The sequence below is a fragment of the Betta splendens genome, chromosome 16 (assembly GCF_900634795.4).
Source record: "Betta splendens chromosome 16, fBetSpl5.4, whole genome shotgun sequence".
Taxonomy (NCBI): domain Eukaryota; kingdom Metazoa; phylum Chordata; class Actinopteri; order Anabantiformes; family Osphronemidae; genus Betta; species Betta splendens.
Window position 1 is genome coordinate 13,570,027 of NC_040896.2, and position 18,642 is coordinate 13,588,668.

Sequence of the window (18,642 nt, forward strand, 5' to 3'; positions counted from 1 at the left end):
TGAAAAGACTACGTTACCCATAAACCCTAACGGTACCAGGAAGTGTCACTCTCGTTTCCGTGGTCACAGTGAGATCGGCTCGCCGTAGGTTTCCTCTACAGCGAGAAGAGAGGCGTCGAGACAGATTGGGAAGACTCAATACCACCACCTCTACTAACTATAATTTACAATGAAACCGTTAACAATACTTCCCTCTCTCGATGTTCACGTTTTCACGATTCTATTGCTGGTAAGCGTCTCGGCTTTGTTACGTGTCCTAACAGTTAGCGGTTTGTAGCTAACGTTAAGTATCGTTGGTTAGCCTGCCTTTGAGTAGTTAGCTGCTAGCTAACCGATGAACCTCTTCTTGCTTGCATAAGACACGGCTTTTAAAGTGACTATGCACTCGGTTCATTCGCTGCTGAAGTTATATTTATTTAGCAGCTTCACCAAAGAGGCCATTTAAATGTGTTTTACCCAGCGAGTCTCACAACTTATAAGTTATTCGGCTGCAATGTCAACTTAGCCGGTTGAGTGGAGTAATGTTAGAAGTAGAGTTATAACAAAGCACAACCCGCCTGATACACTCGGCATATAGCTCGTAACACACGTATGTCGCTAAATGTGCCACAGTCCGCACTCCTGGTAACTATGTTGGGGAAGAAAATAATCAGTTAGCATTAGATGCTAATGCATAATGAAAACAGGAACATAATTGCTAATTGCTAGCATAGTTATGTAAAACGTTCTGAGTTGATCATTTGCAGATCTCTTGGTCTTGGCTTAGTTATTGTTATTACAGTCATCCACAAAGTTGCAGTTCGTCTTTTAGTGTGTATGTGTATCTCTACATGATGCTCGCCGGTTGGTAAATTCCTCTGTTGTGGCTCATTCTCATTGGTTGAAAACCCGGAACAGGACCGGGCGCAGACTGGGCCTGTAAAGAAAACCCCAAACTTCCGTCTGAGGTGCAGAGAAGTGGCTTAACAGTTTCAGTCATACCAACTGTGCTTATTGGATGTTGACAGAATTCAGTGACTGAGGTTGAGATAGGAAGCGTTTGTATTTAAGGTGTAACAAATAATTCAATATTTGCTTAACAACTTTAATCCAATGTATGCTTTTTCTGCTTCCATCACAAAATTTCAGTAAACGTTGTAGTGAGGTTAATCATTGTGTTTGTTTGTTTGTGAATCATTCTAAATTACATCCAGATGTTAAATTTCATTGTTATCAGCATTCATTAGAACCTTTGGTCATTTGCGCTTTGTCACAGCATCGGGGAAAGTAAACAGTCCTGTTATGTCCTGTTTGAGGAGGATCTTGTGTCAGACAGCTCACAGTGGATAACACTTTACTGACTGTAAAGGGACACAGCATGATGTAAAATATAGGGTTGCACTTTTATGCTTGACATTATAGCTTAGCAAAAGAGTTAAAAGTACACAAATGCAATATTTGGTTCAAGTATTTGCCTAAGTTTGAACATGTTCACTAAGAAGAAGTAACTTTTAATTTTTCACTCAAATTAAAGTATAGTGTATATATTTACTTACAGCAAAAATTAAAGAAAAGGATATGTTAAACAATATAGAATTTGCAGAAATTGAGTAAATGTAATATGTCTATATATAGTAAAAGTTTTTCTCATGTAATTTAGTGAAGTTGGTGACATCACACTGGATTCTTCTAAACAGCTGGAATAATTACAACCACATTCCTGTTTGAGTGAGCAAAGTAGGAAATAAATATTGATGTCTTCCAGAATTTATTTCCCTAACACAAAATACTTTTCCCCAGGCATCACATTTTGTTGTCAGTTATATATGACGGCATGCCTATCGTACCATGATGCAAACAATAGTAATAATATTCTCTTTAATGTCATTTACCTTAGAAGAAGTTTACTCATGACATAGGGTCTGTCTTTGTGTACCAGTGTAAGGTCATACCAAAAGTACTTGAGTTTCAGGAAACTGTTAAGCTACCTGCCCAAATCCCATTATCTATGGTTTGCAGAATTAAGCTCAACCTGTGTCATTTAAAATAAGAGGGTGTGAGATAATACACCCAATTCAAAAACATGTGTAGCATGTTAATTAAGGTGGACCACAGGAAATCTCGCATTTGCAGGTCTGGACTGCCACTACTGCCACGACTGTTACAGATGAACTAATTTCAGTAGCAGTGTTGGAGTGCCATGAGAACTGGGCAGTCTGTTAATACTGTATGCTGGTTGAGGGAATGTTGACAGACTTGTTTGGTTCCTTGATCACTTAAGTAGTTAAGGCCAACACTTAATGATCTCAACAAGCAGCTGTGTCTGTTCAGTTGTGTTTAATTGTTTATCTGTGTTTTACCCGTGTGTCTTCAGGTGATGGGCCTCTCTACTCCAGGACAAACAGAAATCACTAGTCTGGACTCGGGCAACATTGACGATGTCCTAAGTAAGACATGACACTTTACTTTGGAGGTGTTTAAATGTATTGTTGGACCTTGTGTTTGTGCTGATGGTTAAATAAGACATCAGCACAAGGTAACCAGCTGTGTCTCTGCAGGCCATCTTGAAATTTAGTATACTACATAAGGAATTATAATTTTTTTTTCTAAAATACTCAACTGTGACATGGCGATACAAAGTCCTTTATACAGGGGTTGCTTGCTATGACATATCTCTTTATAACTGTCACACCTACTGCTGCCAGGTAACTCCTGTAGGAACCTTTCTGTCATAGATGTTAAGATATTTGATTTGGAAATATTATTTTTGACATATATGATTATGACCTATTTATAGTCATGATGTATTTATGTTTTTCATCAAATAAAATCTAATGACTTTCCAACACTGTGGTAGGATAGATATATTTTATTGACCATGAATAATTGGTTGTAATTTCTGTTTCTGTATGTTCTTCCTTGTGTTTGTTTTTCCTTCAGAATGGAAGACTGTAAAATTAATTACCGTAGTCTAATTAATTGCTTTTAGTTGCAAAGTATACTATAGTGAATGCATTTAGAAATGTGAAGTCTAATGTTTATATATTTATATTCATGTATTTCCTGTATGTGTGTTTCCTTTCAGATAATGCTGGCGTGGCATTAGTAAATTTTTATGCAGACTGGTAAGTGTGAAATTAGTTTCTTGTGGTCACTGAACTTCTCTGTTGTGTGTCAAAGGTGCTATATGAATGTCCTTATATAGCCCTAAATATGATTAATGAGTTCATTAAAATGGTTTAACTTTGAGTCATCAACAAACCAATAGATAATTAACTTTGTTGTCAAAAGAGTTTTGCCTAAAACACAGAGTCAAATTTTGTAAAATGAAATCTACTGAAAATGAATCTGTTTTAAACTATTAAAAGCCTTTTGACCGAACAATACTTCCTGTCTTCACCACAGGTGTAGGTTTAGTCAGATGCTCCATCCAATTTTTGAGGAGGCATCTAACATTGTGAGGGAGGAGTTCCCTGATACCAAACAGGTGGTGTTTGCTCGCGTTGACTGTGACCAACACTGTGAGTATTTTTGTAACATATGTTTGTTCTGACATTGACAAACAATATGCAAGTGGCACTTACGCTTATATTCAAAATAATGTTAGAGAACAAATTACAAATGCTCATCACAAGCTGAGGTAAAATAATTATAAAATTATTAGAAGCCCAGACAAGTGGGTTGATATAAAAAGTTGTTTGTCTATTCAAATTATTATGCTGTGTGCTGGTATTACACCCTAAGTCCATATACAGAAAACAAAAAAGGTGCAGACACGCTCTAGGTCTATATTTGGTGCACATATGTACACATAGGTGCCCAGCACACCAAAGCAGAGACACACAAACCACCAGCCTCAGCCTTTTAAGATAAACCAAATTAAAGAGAATTATTGATGACCTGCAAACTGTTTGAAGACTAATGACAAAACTGCTGCTTCCTGTGAAGACTGGAGGCTTAGAGACACCCCGCAGGGAGATTGACACCTGCCACATGCACATACACACACTCATTCATTGTGTGCACAGAGAATATTTACTCTTGGTGGGGGGCAGCTTTCATGTGGGAGATCAGAGCTCTATGCTTACTACAGGCAGTGTTTTCAGACTGAGGTTTAGCCATCGTCTCTCTGTCACCGCTTCACTCCTCATCCACCCATCCCCATGTGTTTTCAGTCACTTTCCTCCTCTTTATCAATTGATTTGTCCTTCTTTACTTAACTTCTCCTGTGCCTGTGTGTGTAGCGGAAATTGCCCAGCGGTACCGCATTACCAAGTATCCAACGCTGAAGTTGTTCCGCAATGGCATGATGATGAAAAGAGAGTACAGGGGTCAGAGGTCTGTGGCAGCCATTGCTGACTTCATCCGCCAACAGCAAGTTGATCCTGTAAAAGAAATGCACTCACTGGAGGAGATTAACACTCTGGATGTAAGTGGGAACACACAATGTGTCTGCATTACAAATTTCTGCAATATATTCTAAAACTCTTGCTTTCTTGATTAAACAGAGGAGCAAGAGAAACATCATAGGTTACTTTGAGAATAAGGACACAGATAATTACCGCACATATGAAAAAGTTGCCAACATTCTTCGTGATGACTGCACATTTCTGGCTGCCTTTGGGTGAGTCACATCGCCCTCTGATCTATGTGGGGTTTAAGGATTACCCGCTGTTTTAATCTTTGTCATCTGTCTACTCCCTTTAATTTGAAACTTTCTTTTAACTCCTCTAGTGATGTCTCTCGCTCCGAGCGTTTCAGTGGTGACAATGTGATCTACAAACCCATGGGTGAGAACAGCCCAGACATGGTCTACCTTGGCTCACTCACCAACATGGACCTGACATACACTTGGGCCCAGGACAAGTGTGTACCTCTGGTCAGGGAGATCACCTTTGAAAATGGAGAGGTTTGTCACTTCCTTCTGCATCAAAGCACTGCCATTTTAAAATTAGTTTTCTGTTTTGGCCTGACATAATGTATAAATAATAGTATAAAGACTTTGTTTGTGGGTGTTTTTGCAGGAGCTCACTGAAGAAGGAATACCTTTCCTAATCTTGTTTCATATCAAAGAAGATACAGAGAGCTTAGAGAGGTTCCAACAGGAAGTAGCTCGTCAGCTCATCAGTGAGAAAGGTAAGAGTTTGTAATGATTTGTATTTGTCAGGGATATGGATTGCCTTGACACGACATTGGTGACAGTGTCTTTTGTTTTTACCCCTCTTTAGGGTCTATAAACTTCCTTCACGCAGACTGTGATAAGTTCCGCCATCCTCTTCTCCATATCCAGAAAACTCCAGCTGACTGTCCTGTTATTGCTATAGATTCATTCAGACACATGTATGTCTTTCCAGACTTCAATGATCTCTCGTAAGTACCAACATTCACTTTGTTTATAAAACTGTTGTTTAGCATTATAATGAATGGATAAATACTAATAATTTGCACTACTTAATATTATTTAGCTCCTGTAAATTAGACCCACAACACCACATATGGTTGATAAGCTATTGATTTCATTGTCATTGCATTTAGGGCAATAATGTGATCCTTTTTTGCACACATATCCAAACATATAGGCTGGCAACTGAATGCAAAAAGAATAACCAAATATTAAACCTATCACAGATGCACATGTGATTAACAAATGAATCATCCCCATGTCACATGGTTCTAATACGTCAGGGTCTTTTGGACATTTTTGAGCCATTATTGCCTTTGCTACTGGCGAGCTAAATAATATCATTTACCCTTATGTGAAATTATTCTAACAAGATCTTAAATGAAGTTAATTTGATTACACACACACACACACACACACACACACACACACACACACACACACACACACACACACACACACACACACACATACACACACACAAACCACTGTGTACTCAACAGTACAGAAATGTCACACCTCTGAAAATCTGTCCTTTATGAATGGGCCAGGACACCGGAGCTAATGTGACATGATTTGGCACGTGCAATAAGTGCTAAACTAATCCAGTCTAATCTAATTTAATCGTATTTATTCTGCCCCACACCACCCTGACCCCCCCCCCCCCCCCCCCAATCAGAGTGTGATCAGATAGACAGGAGCCGCAAGGACTGACCAGCCTCCACAACCTAATTACATCACATTACCACTGCATGGGGCACACAGCCTGTAATTTCATTAGCACAGTGTATGTTATATATATATATGTGTTTGTGTGGCGTGTGCGTGTGTGCTCTGACACACAGTGTTATCTATGAATGGAGACCAGCTCCACCTGTGCGATATGACAACTGCTCATGAGCTGTTGTTAATAATCAGACTTTGCACTGTTAATGTCATGCTGCTTTGTGACACATGTGCAGGGACTAATGTCTCATCTGCTGCTGTCATGAGTTGTTGCGTCTCGTCCAAAGGTCCAGTCTACTGTGTAGGAATGTGTTTGTCAAAAGGCAGCAACCTGCTGATGTGGTAGAGCAGGTTATTCAGTAATTGCAGGGTTAGTAAAATGATCCATGGTTCTCAGCTTGTCCATCACTGATGTACAGTTCAAAGTCACTCAGGCAAAAACAAGTGAGAAACGGGTAGAAGGTAGAAAAAATAAAGAGACCCCATAAAAAATACACAACATACCTTTGTTTGTCTTTGCAGTGCCCCCGGCAAACTAAGACAGTTTGTTTTGGACCTTCATTCCGGAAAGCTTCACCGAGAGTTTCACCATGGTCCTGACCCCACAGACAGCACGCCTGGACAGGTCTGACAGCACTGTAGTCACTGAAAGCTGTGTCTTCTGTGTAATGTGAGATTTGAATTCACTTTCTGACTTTAACTTCAGGAGGAGTTGGTAGGAGAAGTGGCCAGCAGCCCCCCAGAGAGCTCATTCCAGAAGCTGGCACCCAGTGAGACTCGTTACACCATCCTCCGGGACCGTGACGAGCTGTGACCTCAGCTGCCTTCCAGGGATCCTGTGACTCAATGCCACGCCCCGGGGTCAGGGAGGGGGTTAGGGTTGGTACAGGCCGACGGGACAGATCAGCAACACCCAACACCCTTACTGAAGAGAGGCAAGAAAAAAGAAGCGGAGGAGAAAAAGAAGAACAGGATGATAAAAGAAGAGTACAGTCCATGACGCAACCATGTTGGAATAACCTATATTTTCATAACTCTTTCATGTACAATTTTTATTTTGGAAAAGGAGGGGGGGGTAAAGAGCAAAGTGTGGGGGCAGGTGGTTAGGGGCATTAGAACATCAAGAAAAAGGTTTTTACTTTTATTTTTGGAGCTTGTAAATACGTTTGTGCTACATGGGAGTCTCATTGTTGGTCTAAATTAAATGCAGAGTTTTCTTTATTTTATTCCTTTATTGTCCATCACCCTGCTGTTTGTAGGAAAAAAAACAGAACAGTGCCCTCACTCCAGTTGTACGGTTCTTATCTGTGGGTAGTCCAGTTCAGCCTGTCTGATAGGAGACGCTTGTTCAGTCTCACTGACCTCTTGGCTGCATCTCAATATGACCAACATTTAGATAGTCTAGATCATTTGTATAGCACAAGTAATAACAAAATGTCAGTTTGTCTTCTCCACACATGAAGTTCTGAAGGAATAAAACCCTATTTTGAAGAGGTTATGTCATTTTAATTAGGGATTAAGACAGAAGAGGAAGAAAGAGAGCTACTCCAGCCTATCAAGATTCACCCCTTTACGCTCTGGTACTAAATGGTTTTAGATTATGATGTCCTTAGCGCTTATAAAAAGTTTACACCCTCTTGGATCTTGTATTGTTTTAGCATACTAACATGCTGAATTAAAACAATTGGTTGCTAGCCATCAAACAAAAGTGGCACGATCAGCGTCCCTTCCACGAAGCCTGCTGGTGGCAGCATCATGCTGTGGAGGCATCTCTGCATCAGGCCCTGGAAGCTCTGTGATGTGGTCAAATGAAAACAGATGAAGCCGGTTAACACAGAAATCAAATCAAAATGTTAATGTCCTGCACCAATCTGTAGAAATTAGCAGTGACACTGAAATTAAAGTGTTTCTGTTGATCAATGTCAGAAAGTCTGATTACATCCATCACTGTAATACAGTTAAATATGCAAAGGTCAAAGAGGGGTGTTGACTTCATAACACCATAATGCCTCTCCTGTTTCTAGGGATGAGCGTAGAGGAAATGGTATCCTGAAATAGTGAACTTTACAATGATAGTGAATTTACAGAATGGCTGTTGTTCATTCGCCGTTACCTGTTGTTGAACGTGTCATTGCGCTGCAGGAGGAAAGCTTGTGACCTTCCCTGTGCTTTAAAACGAGACACGGGGAAAACCCATGTGATGAACAGTGGAAATTTACAGTCTGACGCTTTATACCAGTGCTCCGGAAGCTGGTTCTGGTACTATTCTAGATTCCTGAGATCCATCCAGTGTGGATGAATCCAAAAGTGGAAGCCAGGGACCCATCGCTAAGCTTTTACTGGTCCTGCTGTTCCATAGAGGCCAACAGATGCCTGCATAGTAACATATCAGCCCTAGTCAGCCATAATGAAGAGCAACAAGGGGGAGTGTGATGCCATTTCTAAACCTGTCATCTCAGAGGGGAAGGAGTGAGAAAAAAAATGTAAATTAAAAACCATTTTACAGGATGTTGTCTTCATCTGATGCTTTGAACATTCGTTTCTTTGAACTTTATCGCTGTCGTTTATGGTTTGGTTCATCCAATGAACAGAGCTACTGTTGAAAAGACAAATTTATTCGGCAGAAAACCAGCAGCAGAAACATCAATGCATGGCAGGTTGTTGGACGGTCTGGGCCGTGGCACTTTGGTGTGTCATGTGCAAATATGTGCTCACAAAACAAAGTCTATCGATACACAGTATAATGTAAACACTGAAGCATTACTGCATCAATTTACAAAACTAAGGAGATGCAACACCACAGCAGTTCAACCGTTCACAGCTAATGACTGTGGGTCAGCGTTCAGTCTGGACACACTAACAGTGTTCATGTTAATGATGGCATTTACCAGAATAGTTGCGTTAATTTATCTGACTCCAATGACTTCCTTTAGTGATGTCAGGCTGACCCACCACCACTAAAAGCTGTAGTGTAAATAAATGCTTTCCTGAAATCTGTTTTGTGTATGAAATTAGATTAATGTCCTCAGATTCACCATTCGCATTTCAAATCAAAGCATCTGACGCCTAATTGGGGCTGTTAGTACGTTTGCTTGTCACCTGTGCCGAGAGACTAACACTGAGTGTGTTTGGGTTCAGTCTGTGCTTCGGCTTGTTCTGTTAACACAGCAGCCCGCAGCTGCAGTCAGACGACCAGCAGAACTGCTCGTCATCAGATCATTTGTCTTTGCTCGACTCATGTTCAGCAGTTGGTTCTGGCGGTGGTGCTGTCAGTTGTTTCATCTGCTGATCCACTTGGGCTTTGCGGTGCTTCTGGACCAGGTTGCCCCCGGCGAACCCCAGGGCGCCGCCTCCCAGAGCAGCGGCCACTCCTGCGGCTTTGAACCCGGCCAGCAGGCCAAGTGGACCCGCGATGGCTCCGCCCAGCAGCGCCCCGGCAATGGGCATCAAGGCCAATTTGTAGCCCACCGCCTAGAGAGACGGGAAGAGATTAATTGAGCACATACATACACACGCATTAACACTTTATTGCTTCAAGACAGTCTGCGATATTAGGACGCGTCTATCCTTTCATGATCACACATCAACCCACCGAAAAAGGAAAAGCACACACACCCACAGCCCTGCATGTGTAAACGCAGACCACCACTTCCACGGCAGCATCAAAGCGTTTTCATTATCTTCATTTAGGAGAAATCAGAGAGATGTGGCCTGTGTGTTATTACCGCTGCTATCATCAGAGTGGAAGGTGCTCTTTGCTGATGGCAATTAATGACTGATTCTCTGACCATCCGCACATACACACCCAGGGACACATGCTTGATTAACACTTCACCATTAAATTAATGTAGTTCAAAAGCTAGCATTGCTCGTCCCCACCCCCGTGGCGGTTGAGGAAATTTTAATTTCATCTGAGCCGAGTTAAAAGGATTCTGGTTACACGTTGCAGGCGATGGAGAAAATGTGTGTAGTGTTACTACACCCTTGTGTGTGTGTGTGTGTGTGTGCATGCTTCTGTTTGACCTGATGACAGATTACAAGCTTGCAAACACGCTAAAACATCTGACATCCCGTCTCATCTGCGTTATCGCTCCACACCCCCCCTCTCTCTAATGTGCAGCCCACTACATCCGCCTGCATCCGCACAGGGAGGTCAACTTTTGTCTGAGCCTGTGGAGGCACAAGTCGCAGCGAGGAGGACAAACCTGTGTGCAAGGCTAGTTGCCATCAAAGTCAAATGAGAAGTAAGTTTTTCTGCATTTGGATGAACTGGCTGTCGGTGGATGAGCTGTTGGGAAATTGGTGTTTCTGCTTTCAGTTGTCCAGCGTTAGCATTTACAGATTTTCCTCAGCACACAAGCAGCATGAGTCAGTGTCATCAACATCCCTGAGTGGCTGTAATTACAGTCTAATTACTTCACAGCTCCATTATGTTCCTAAAGGTGTGAGCAAAACAAAGATCAGAATAGACTCCTTCATCTGACAGATGGTCGTTTCCTTCCTTTTTACTTCAAACCTGAATGTTGGAGGTAAATTAAGAGAAGCCATTTTTTTGAACAGGCAATTTGTGGTTGAAAATTTCTGTGAGCCGCTGTTTATGAGTTGTGATTTGAGAAAAACAGGTGATTCATTCTGACTAGAACAGACAAAAAGTTCAACATTTCAAGTGTGTAATATGTGTGAAGGCCACTGAGTTATCCCTCTGACTTATACTTGTAGTGCGTAGGGCACTGTCCAAATGCTGCTCCAGAAAAACTATTATACAGTCATTGAAATGTGTCTTTAATGCTACACACACACAAAGACATAGACCCTCTCGTGTCACCTCTCTAATCCTACCTCTCTATCACTCTCCCTCCCCTCCACTCCTCTCTATCCCTCTCCTCTCTCTATTTCCTTAATTGCAGCTTTCCTCCGTATTCGGGCGGATCAATAGGGACAAACGCTGTGGAATGGCTGGGAGGCAAAGTGCCATCGATCTCCCCATCTCCCAAACACCACACACACGTCAGATCATCAGGACATGCACACACACACACACACACACACACACACACACACACACACACACACACACACACACACACACACACACACACACACACACACACACACACACACACACACACACCTTCCCCAGGCTTTTGGTCCCCTCCTCCACGTTGGCAGAGGCTGTGTTGACGTTGTCCTCTATGCTGTCAATCTTCTCCTGCTGGGACTGATGCACAGGGGTGAGACGCGCACAAACAAATATTAACACACATACAAGCGAGCGCCGATGCATATACACATTTGTGAAAGAGCAGCCACCTACTGTGCACTGTTTGTTTTTTCTTTTTGCATGTGTGTCTAAATTTTACTCCATGGAACCAGGTGACATGAGAAGGGTGAGTATGAAGCTGTAGGTACATTGGAGGGGGATTATATTGGGGGTGGGGTGTAAGTTCGTGTGGGGCATTGTGTAGCTCTCATGAAATATTCAGAGTGGCAGCTGTCTCTCTCCACATGAGGCCTGGACGGACACAGTGACCAAACAACAAGCAGAGAGACTTTTCTTCTCCTTTTCTTCCTCACCTTTCCTCCACACTCCCACACCCTGAACTCAGAGTTAGTGCACAGATTTAGAGCCTTCTGGTTTTACTGCTTCTCATATGCACATGCAGACATAGTAAAGGTTTTTGACTTTGGAAATAAAGTAGGTACCAAATCCTTGCAGTAAAGTAATAATAATTAAAAACTATTTTTTATAAAGTAATACCCTCAGTTTTAAGTCAAACTGAAAAACCAACTGTTCTCTGACTAACAATACAATTAATAACTGAATATTACATAGTATTGGAGGTTTTGATCTTAGCAGAAAGCCCATGTAAAACAATAACACAAATACAGATAGGTAGCGACACCGGAACAGCCGCTAACATGATGCAAGTACAGACACAGACATAACCACGCACTCACAGTCAGTCAGTAATTCCACTGTGGCTGAGTACTGAAATATTACTCCCCTAACGGCCTCTTTCACCCCAGAGACACCACAACAACATGTCTATGCTCTTTCTGCCCCTCCCCGTGCCTCTGTCGCTTTTTTTACTCTAGCAACATCTTCACTATCTCTCATTTTCTTTCACTCTTAATCTCTCCATTAACCACCCTGTCTGCCTCCCCTCTCCATCCCGGAGGATAGGGCAATAATCTGAGCTGTCTGCTCTCCGCCTGCTTCTACCTTGTTCCTCTCCTCTCCCCCTCTCGGACATCCTCCCTTCCTCCCGTCTTCTCCTCAATCTCTCCTCTCGGCTTAGTGGAGGGCCTCTGGGGCCCCGGCAGTAGTGCGGAGCTCTCAGAGAAGCCTTACCAGGCAACACAAACACACCGGGTCAAATGCACACCACTTCCTGGAAACGCTATAGGGGAACATTGTTTTTGTTCAGAATCGTAGCTGTGCACACATACTCAGACTGACGAATGCATACAACATTGAAAAGTGAATGTATCAGTCAGGAAATACACAGCACAGTGTTTGTACTCACATGCACAAGAAGAGAGAACTCCGTCACCAGACCACTCAGCTCCTTCAGGTCCTACGAGGAGAATTTACAGTATTCATTTCATTATGATGACTATTACGCAAGCAGACGTACATTACATTATTATATTAAATAGGAACATGTTACATGTATCATAATAAAACAGGAATTAGTCTGGAATCTGGATTTACATTTAATGATGCCTGTAGCCATGGCAACGCTGAGGACCAGGATGAGGAATGTACAGTAACTGTTTTTAGGTACTTTATGTGTAGTTTTTAATTTGAACACAAACATTTTCTCATGTTTAAGTAGGACAACCAGCAGCTGTACATGAATGTAAAATTGTTCCTGGTCATGGTTCATGTTAGAAAACAGACAGAAATAAAATAGTGTAAAATATATATAATAATAATCTAAAATATTTTACATATAGTTATAGGTCTAGACATGCATACTGTACCTCCTCCAGGTTGTCCCAGGACTCAGCCGCACTTTGATCCACAGGGATCTCTGGCAGGTGCAACTGTATTTGCCTTCCAGACACCGGCTCCTCTCCATCTTCACTATCAGCATGGCTTCTTCTGGACTCACGGCTTGATGCCTCAGAGGCAGGTGTGTGTGGTGGCGTCAGCTGAGGCATGGGGTTCGAGTGCAAAAGTAAAAAGTTCTGTGCAGCTGCTAACGCCCGGTCCCGCACTGGCTTGACAAGAGCTTCCAGAGCGTCTGTGTCTTCAGCACGGACCTGTGCGCAAAGCTTCTCCATCTCTCTGATGTTAGCCCTGAGCTGCTGCAGGAGCACAGAAGAGAAGCGGATTTCTCAGTTATGGGAGATTTATGGCTGATTAGAGGAGAAAGAGTCTAGAACAGTGACAGAATATAAGGACCCTAAACTTACAATACATCCGGAATAAATAGAAATAATTTAAAAATTACAATTAATACAAAAAGGTATACAACCGAATGATGAGCACCTATAGATTCTGTATATTTGTTTTTTGTATATTTTAGTCAGGCCTCTGGTAAACAGTCTAGTACTGAGAAATGTGTCCGTGCGTTGCTGGAGGCCTATTGAGGTGAAGATACAAGGCTGGGGAAAACAAGCTCTCACATCCTGCCGTGCCCTGAGGGTGACAGAAGGATTACATCCCAGCCATCAACCCAACAGGCCGCAGTATGACCGGGCTCAGGGGGGTCAACGTGCTGCCAATAACACAGTCTGCTAATCACACAACATGAATAAACATACATGTATAGACTTGTCTACATGTGCATGAAACAAAAAAACACAAAGGACACAATTGTTACTACTGTCAGGTAGTAACAATCAGGTCTCTGAGAAGCTGCATGGTACCTGTGAATGTAAGTAGCGTGATCACATACGCGCATTCGCTTGCTTGCTCTCTCTCTCTCTCTCTCTCTCTCTCTCACACACACACACACACACACACACACACACACACACACACACACACACACACACACACACACACACACACACACACACACACACACACACACACACACACACTTTCTGAAACTGCTGCAGTAAAGGTGGGGGTACTTAGTCACTGAGTGTGGTGATAGAGTTGTGGGAGTACATGCCAGACAGTGGGGGAAAGATACTGTAGTCTATCTTTCTAAGAGGTGAAACAAGCACAGATAAATAAGGTGTCAAAAGAAATGTAGCATAAACAAGATTTGGAAATTACAAATAAGCCTTAAAATGGTATATAAGCACATATGCAGACACATACATGCACACACATCTAATGCAGAGTAAACTAACCATACTCTGGATTAACACCATGAAAACACGAGAAAGCACTCTGCACGTGTCCCTGGGGTTGGTAGCGTAATGGTGAGAGGATAGGTGTATGCCTGTTTGGAGTTATTTCACCTTTAGAGACATGGTGGCTTCCAGGCAACGCCGTCTCCCGAGGTGTTTCACACCCACCATGTGAACAACACTACTACTTAGACACACACAAGAATTGGGCTGTTTGAGGTTTTTTTTATCCACGTTGTTTTAAGATTTTATAGATAGAAAAGTTATTATTCTTATTAAAAAAAATCCATTGCCACATACATATATTTAGTTATATAAAGTACAGAAATAACCAGATGATTTTTGTTTGTCTAAACAATTGTCACATTCACACTTGCCAGACACATACTGATTAACTTTGATTAACAAAGCAAATATCTGCTGAAATAAAAGCTAGTTGTTATGGGTGACATTTAATGTAATGAAGCAAAATATGGGTTAAGATTAAGTTTTTTTTTGTTTTCAAATTTACAAGATAATATAAACGGCTGGCTGGCTATGAATCGTTCCACAGAGTATGAACTACCTGAACCGTTCTGCTGGCATTGATATGCTCGTGATGAAGACGGTCCCACTGCTGGCTGTGTTGGTACTGGGAAGATGAAAGAAGAAGTATCATTTATTAATGTGTGCACCAGAAGTAAGCGTGTGGACGTAACAGTGTGATCATGTGTCCGGCCAGATTTCAGCTGTCACCTTTAGTATGTTGTTGTGGTGTTTCTGCAGCCTCTCCAGGTCCGTGGGCAGAGCCACTTTAATGAACTTGTGGATTGGCACCTCCAGGCGCCTCAATGTCAGCTTGTTGCCTTCCTCTGCCATGTGTCCTGCTGACAACCCACAGGCAACACCTCTATGTAACTTTAAACACTGCACCTGCTCGGCTTTATCTATCTGCCCCCACAGACACTGTAAATACCAGCAGAGCATGATTTTAATAAATACATATATCAAACGAATAAACTGTGACACATGCATGTCTGCCCACACAACTAAAATTGGCACTTTCATAGAATGAATAAATACTTTGCGTGCCAGAATCCTCTTAGTGAAAAGAGAAACTTATGCATTACTGTTATGGTTTATAACCATACAACCTGTTGGATCAAGTTATTAATCAATAGATGTTTCAGCAGTGGACTCAAAACTATTTGGAAAACATAAATTACACAAATATTTCCGTTTTTAATAAATGTAATAATTTCCAGCTTTCTGGTGTTAAACCCCATTATATTCATTTCAGTATGAATTGCCCTGGGCCATGGAGACTTGCTTTTTTTGTTTCTACAGCTTTATGTTGTTTTCTAAACAATAACCAATAAAAACAATAACCACTTAAAAAATATTAAAAAATTGTTTAATGTTTATAATCATCAGATACAGTTAGACATTACAATGTACCACGGTTCTAGTCCTACGTACTTGAAATGTATATAAAATATATAAAATACTATAAAATGTACCCTATGTGTTTATTCAGTTAAAGTTACTTCGATGATCATCAAAACCTGAAACTACACGCTGTTAAACACACATGCAACTACTGGCGATTTTAAACACCAAATAATGACTACAAATTTTAATCTGTGAATCCCTTCACTAAAGTCGAAACGGACGCAGACGTAAACACACGTAATTAGCAGCTGGAGGGAACTCTAAGACAGCCGTGGAACATTAGCTGTTAGCTAAGTTAAAGCTAAGGTCTACGTGTGGCGTTAGAAATCGGTTTCAATTGCGTTAGTCACAAATTCAATCATTTATTTACAAAATGTTCTGCTCACCTCTTCTGTCAGACACGGAACTTGAAGACACTCGTCGACACTATAGGAATCTATAGGCGTATTTTATATTTAATTGTACATTAGAGATTCTTGGAAGCCTCCATACTGTTTTGAAAGTTAATATTTATAGGAATTAGCTCATTATCAGCGAAGCTTTCGCTTTTGTTTCAGACAGTTTGTTGTTTGTAAACAACTCTTTTCTCAGTGCGTCAATGAATAGTTTCCGACCTCAAACAGGGATCCACAGAACATTGTGTTCCTGATTACGTGTCCACTCATAACGTCATTAAAATCATTGATATCATTATTTAATCATTTGTTCTGTTTATTCATTTAAAAGAGTTTATTGAAATTAAAAAAACGCAATACACAAAACATTTTCACAAATTTTTAAATTGAATCTACTGTATTCCTAGCTCTGCAACTGGGGTCAATGAGGTCATGCCTTAGCTGGGTTAAATGTTATATCTGGAGAATATAGCTTTTTACAACACAAGAACATAATCTTATTCACAACAGCTTTTAGTGACTATGTTAACCTAAAATGCTGTTCAGGTAATTCAGGAAAGCACTGAATATGTATATTGTGTGGATTACCAACAATTACAGAAAATAAACAGCAAGACTATACTAATGTGCATTATTGTGATATTTAATCTAACTTAATCTAATTTTGAATTTATTTTTTTTATTGGGGGACAATTGGTGGTGTCTTCACAACCTCAAAATTTCCAAAGTCCTTAGCACAGTTCTGCTAAAGGGTCATAATTCTTGATGAAAAATTTGTTTTGAAAGTGACTGTGGTTAATATGTGGTTCTGTGTAATGAAACTTGTTTTTATGTGTAAATATGTCAGTGTGTTAGAAAATGTCATGATCACACGATAACAGTGAAGCCTTGAAATAATGTAAACCTATTAAAAGGTTACCTATTAACCTATCATTTTTGTGACCTATTAAGTCACAACAATGTGTAGCACAGGCCTGATGGTTGTGATTTAATTTAATTTGAGGTTGTTCCTTCCATTTGGGGTAAGCTGTTGGATGTATAAATAGCATCAATCCATTGGAAAGAAACCAGAGTTTTTTAGGTTTGATATTTTTGTCTGTGTCACATTTGGAAGAGAGAGCGAGAGAGAGAGAGAGAGAGAGAGAGAGAGAGAGAGAGAGAGAGAGAGAGAGAGAGAGAGAGAGAGGAGAGAAATGATTGGGGTTCCCCCTCCTCTACTGTGAGATTAGCCAGTGTGAGTGGGTCTGTTGCATGTTTCCACTTCTCTTCTTCAGCACCTTTTACCTTTGACATTTAGGCCAACCCCCCACACACTCCTTCCTCAGCGGATGCTCCATGCGAGGGGCCACAGTGAAACACACAGTCCCCAGCTACAGGGGATTTCCCCCGGTGCTGCACACATGTTGTGTGTGTGCTTGTCTGAATTTGTGCATGTGTCTGTCCACTTCCAGGGGACTCCCAGAGTAGCAGACTGAGGGGGAGTAACAAAGCTGACAGTGATGTTTGGGCTCATGTTTCTATGTGTGTGTGTGTGTGTGTGTGTGTGTGTGTGTGTGTGTGTGTGTGTGTGTGTGTGTGTGTGTGTGAGAATGGCTCAGGGGGACTCAGGTGCCATTCACTTGAGTCTAATCCAGGAAGTTTGTCAGCAGGACAGGAAGCCAGCAGGGTGCTCTGTTCATACCTTACCTCCTGCATCATACTGATTTTTAAGCAGGTGTGATCAGCACATCCTGACCACAATGTGCAAATACGTCAACACCAGGATGCCTGAATTCAAAGCTCCGCAGCCGAATTTGGTGTTCACCAATTTTATTTATAGACCTGGTATAAAGATTGAAATGATGATAAAAAAAGCCATTGCTCTTTAAATCAACATCCAATCTGTGATATTTTTAATGCACACATTCTAACATCGTGGCAGTTTGTCAGGAGTCAGCAATACCAACTCAACACTGCACATTAAGCTTCCTCTAATGCGTTTATATCCGGATTTCTTAAAGAAGCTGTTTTACATTTCTGAACACGCCGCCATGAAAAAATCCGCTTTGAACGTGTGTGTATGTTCTAATGGAAAGGCTAATTAAGACTCTGGGGGTATCTGCTATCTGTCAGCACACATCGATTGGCTGAGGGACTGACAGCTCACTGTGTCTACGTGTGCCTAGATGTGTTTCTCCTCTTCAAGTAGCGCAGCGTTGCTTTGTGGTCACCTGATTTCACCTGCTGATCAGAGAAGCTGCCGTTGCACCTGGAGGATTGCAGTCGTTTTCAGTAGCACGTGACACAAGCATGAACACAAGTTAGTTTCCACTAACTACTTCTACTACTAACTTCTAAGTTAGTTACATTTAGATTCAAGCACAAGTGTTCCAATGTAGAAGTGAGGTTCAACTTGAC

The 18,642-nt window shown here is 41.3% G+C and overlaps 2 protein-coding genes across 4 annotated transcripts; one reads left to right on the forward strand and one right to left on the reverse strand.

Moving 5' to 3' along the window:
• Window positions 1–64: 64 nt before the first annotated feature.
• erp44 (endoplasmic reticulum protein 44) lies at window positions 65–8,614 on the forward strand. Its single transcript, XM_029128095.3, has 11 exons — window positions 65–229; window positions 2,354–2,426; window positions 3,065–3,104; window positions 3,385–3,500; window positions 4,224–4,408; window positions 4,488–4,603; window positions 4,714–4,888; window positions 5,004–5,115; window positions 5,208–5,349; window positions 6,629–6,731; window positions 6,813–8,614. Exons 1-11 carry the CDS (start codon window positions 170–172, stop codon window positions 6,918–6,920), a joined length of 1,230 nt encoding a protein of 409 aa, XP_028983928.1. The 5' UTR covers window positions 65–169; the 3' UTR covers window positions 6,921–8,614.
• A 91-nt stretch (window positions 8,615–8,705) lies between these two features.
• Window positions 8,706–16,464, reverse strand: stx17 (syntaxin 17). Of its 3 annotated transcripts, none has more exons than XM_029128098.3 (7): window positions 16,237–16,463; window positions 15,155–15,282; window positions 14,985–15,050; window positions 13,094–13,420; window positions 12,634–12,684; window positions 11,238–11,324; window positions 8,706–9,577 (listed from the first exon to the last, which is right to left on the reverse strand). In XM_029128098.3, exons 2-7 carry the CDS (start codon window positions 15,275–15,277, stop codon window positions 9,323–9,325), a joined length of 909 nt encoding a protein of 302 aa, XP_028983931.1. In that variant the 5' UTR covers window positions 15,278–15,282; window positions 16,237–16,463; the 3' UTR covers window positions 8,706–9,322. The 3 variants fall into 3 exon arrangements, with proteins under 3 accessions (XP_028983931.1, XP_028983930.1, XP_055359455.1); XM_029128097.3 differs by having other exon boundaries at window positions 15,155–15,285; XM_055503480.1 differs by lacking the exon at window positions 11,238–11,324 and having other exon boundaries at window positions 15,155–15,285; window positions 16,237–16,464.
• Between the last annotated feature and the right edge of the window lie 2,178 nt (window positions 16,465–18,642).

Excerpts from the sequence above, each read along its gene's own strand:
- erp44 (XM_029128095.3), top strand. The coding sequence starts at position 170 with ATGAAACCGTTAACAATACTTCCCTCTCTCGATGTTCACGTTTTCACG. Across the intron at positions 230-2,353 it reads TTTTCACGATTCTATTGCTG|GTGATGGGCCTCTCTACTCC; the intron begins GTAAGCGTCTCG and ends GTGTGTCTTCAG. Across the intron at positions 5,116-5,207 it reads TCAGCTCATCAGTGAGAAAG|GGTCTATAAACTTCCTTCAC; the intron begins GTAAGAGTTTGT and ends ACCCCTCTTTAG.
- stx17 (XM_029128098.3), bottom strand. The coding sequence starts at position 15,277 with ATGGCAGAGGAAGGCAACAAGCTGACATTGAGGCGCCTGGAGGTGCCA. Across the intron at positions 15,051-15,154 it reads ACCACAACAACATACTAAAG|TACCAACACAGCCAGCAGTG; the intron begins GTGACAGCTGAA and ends TCATCTTCCCAG. Across the intron at positions 12,685-13,093 it reads CCTGGGACAACCTGGAGGAG|GACCTGAAGGAGCTGAGTGG; the intron begins GTACAGTATGCA and ends TTCTCCTCGTAG.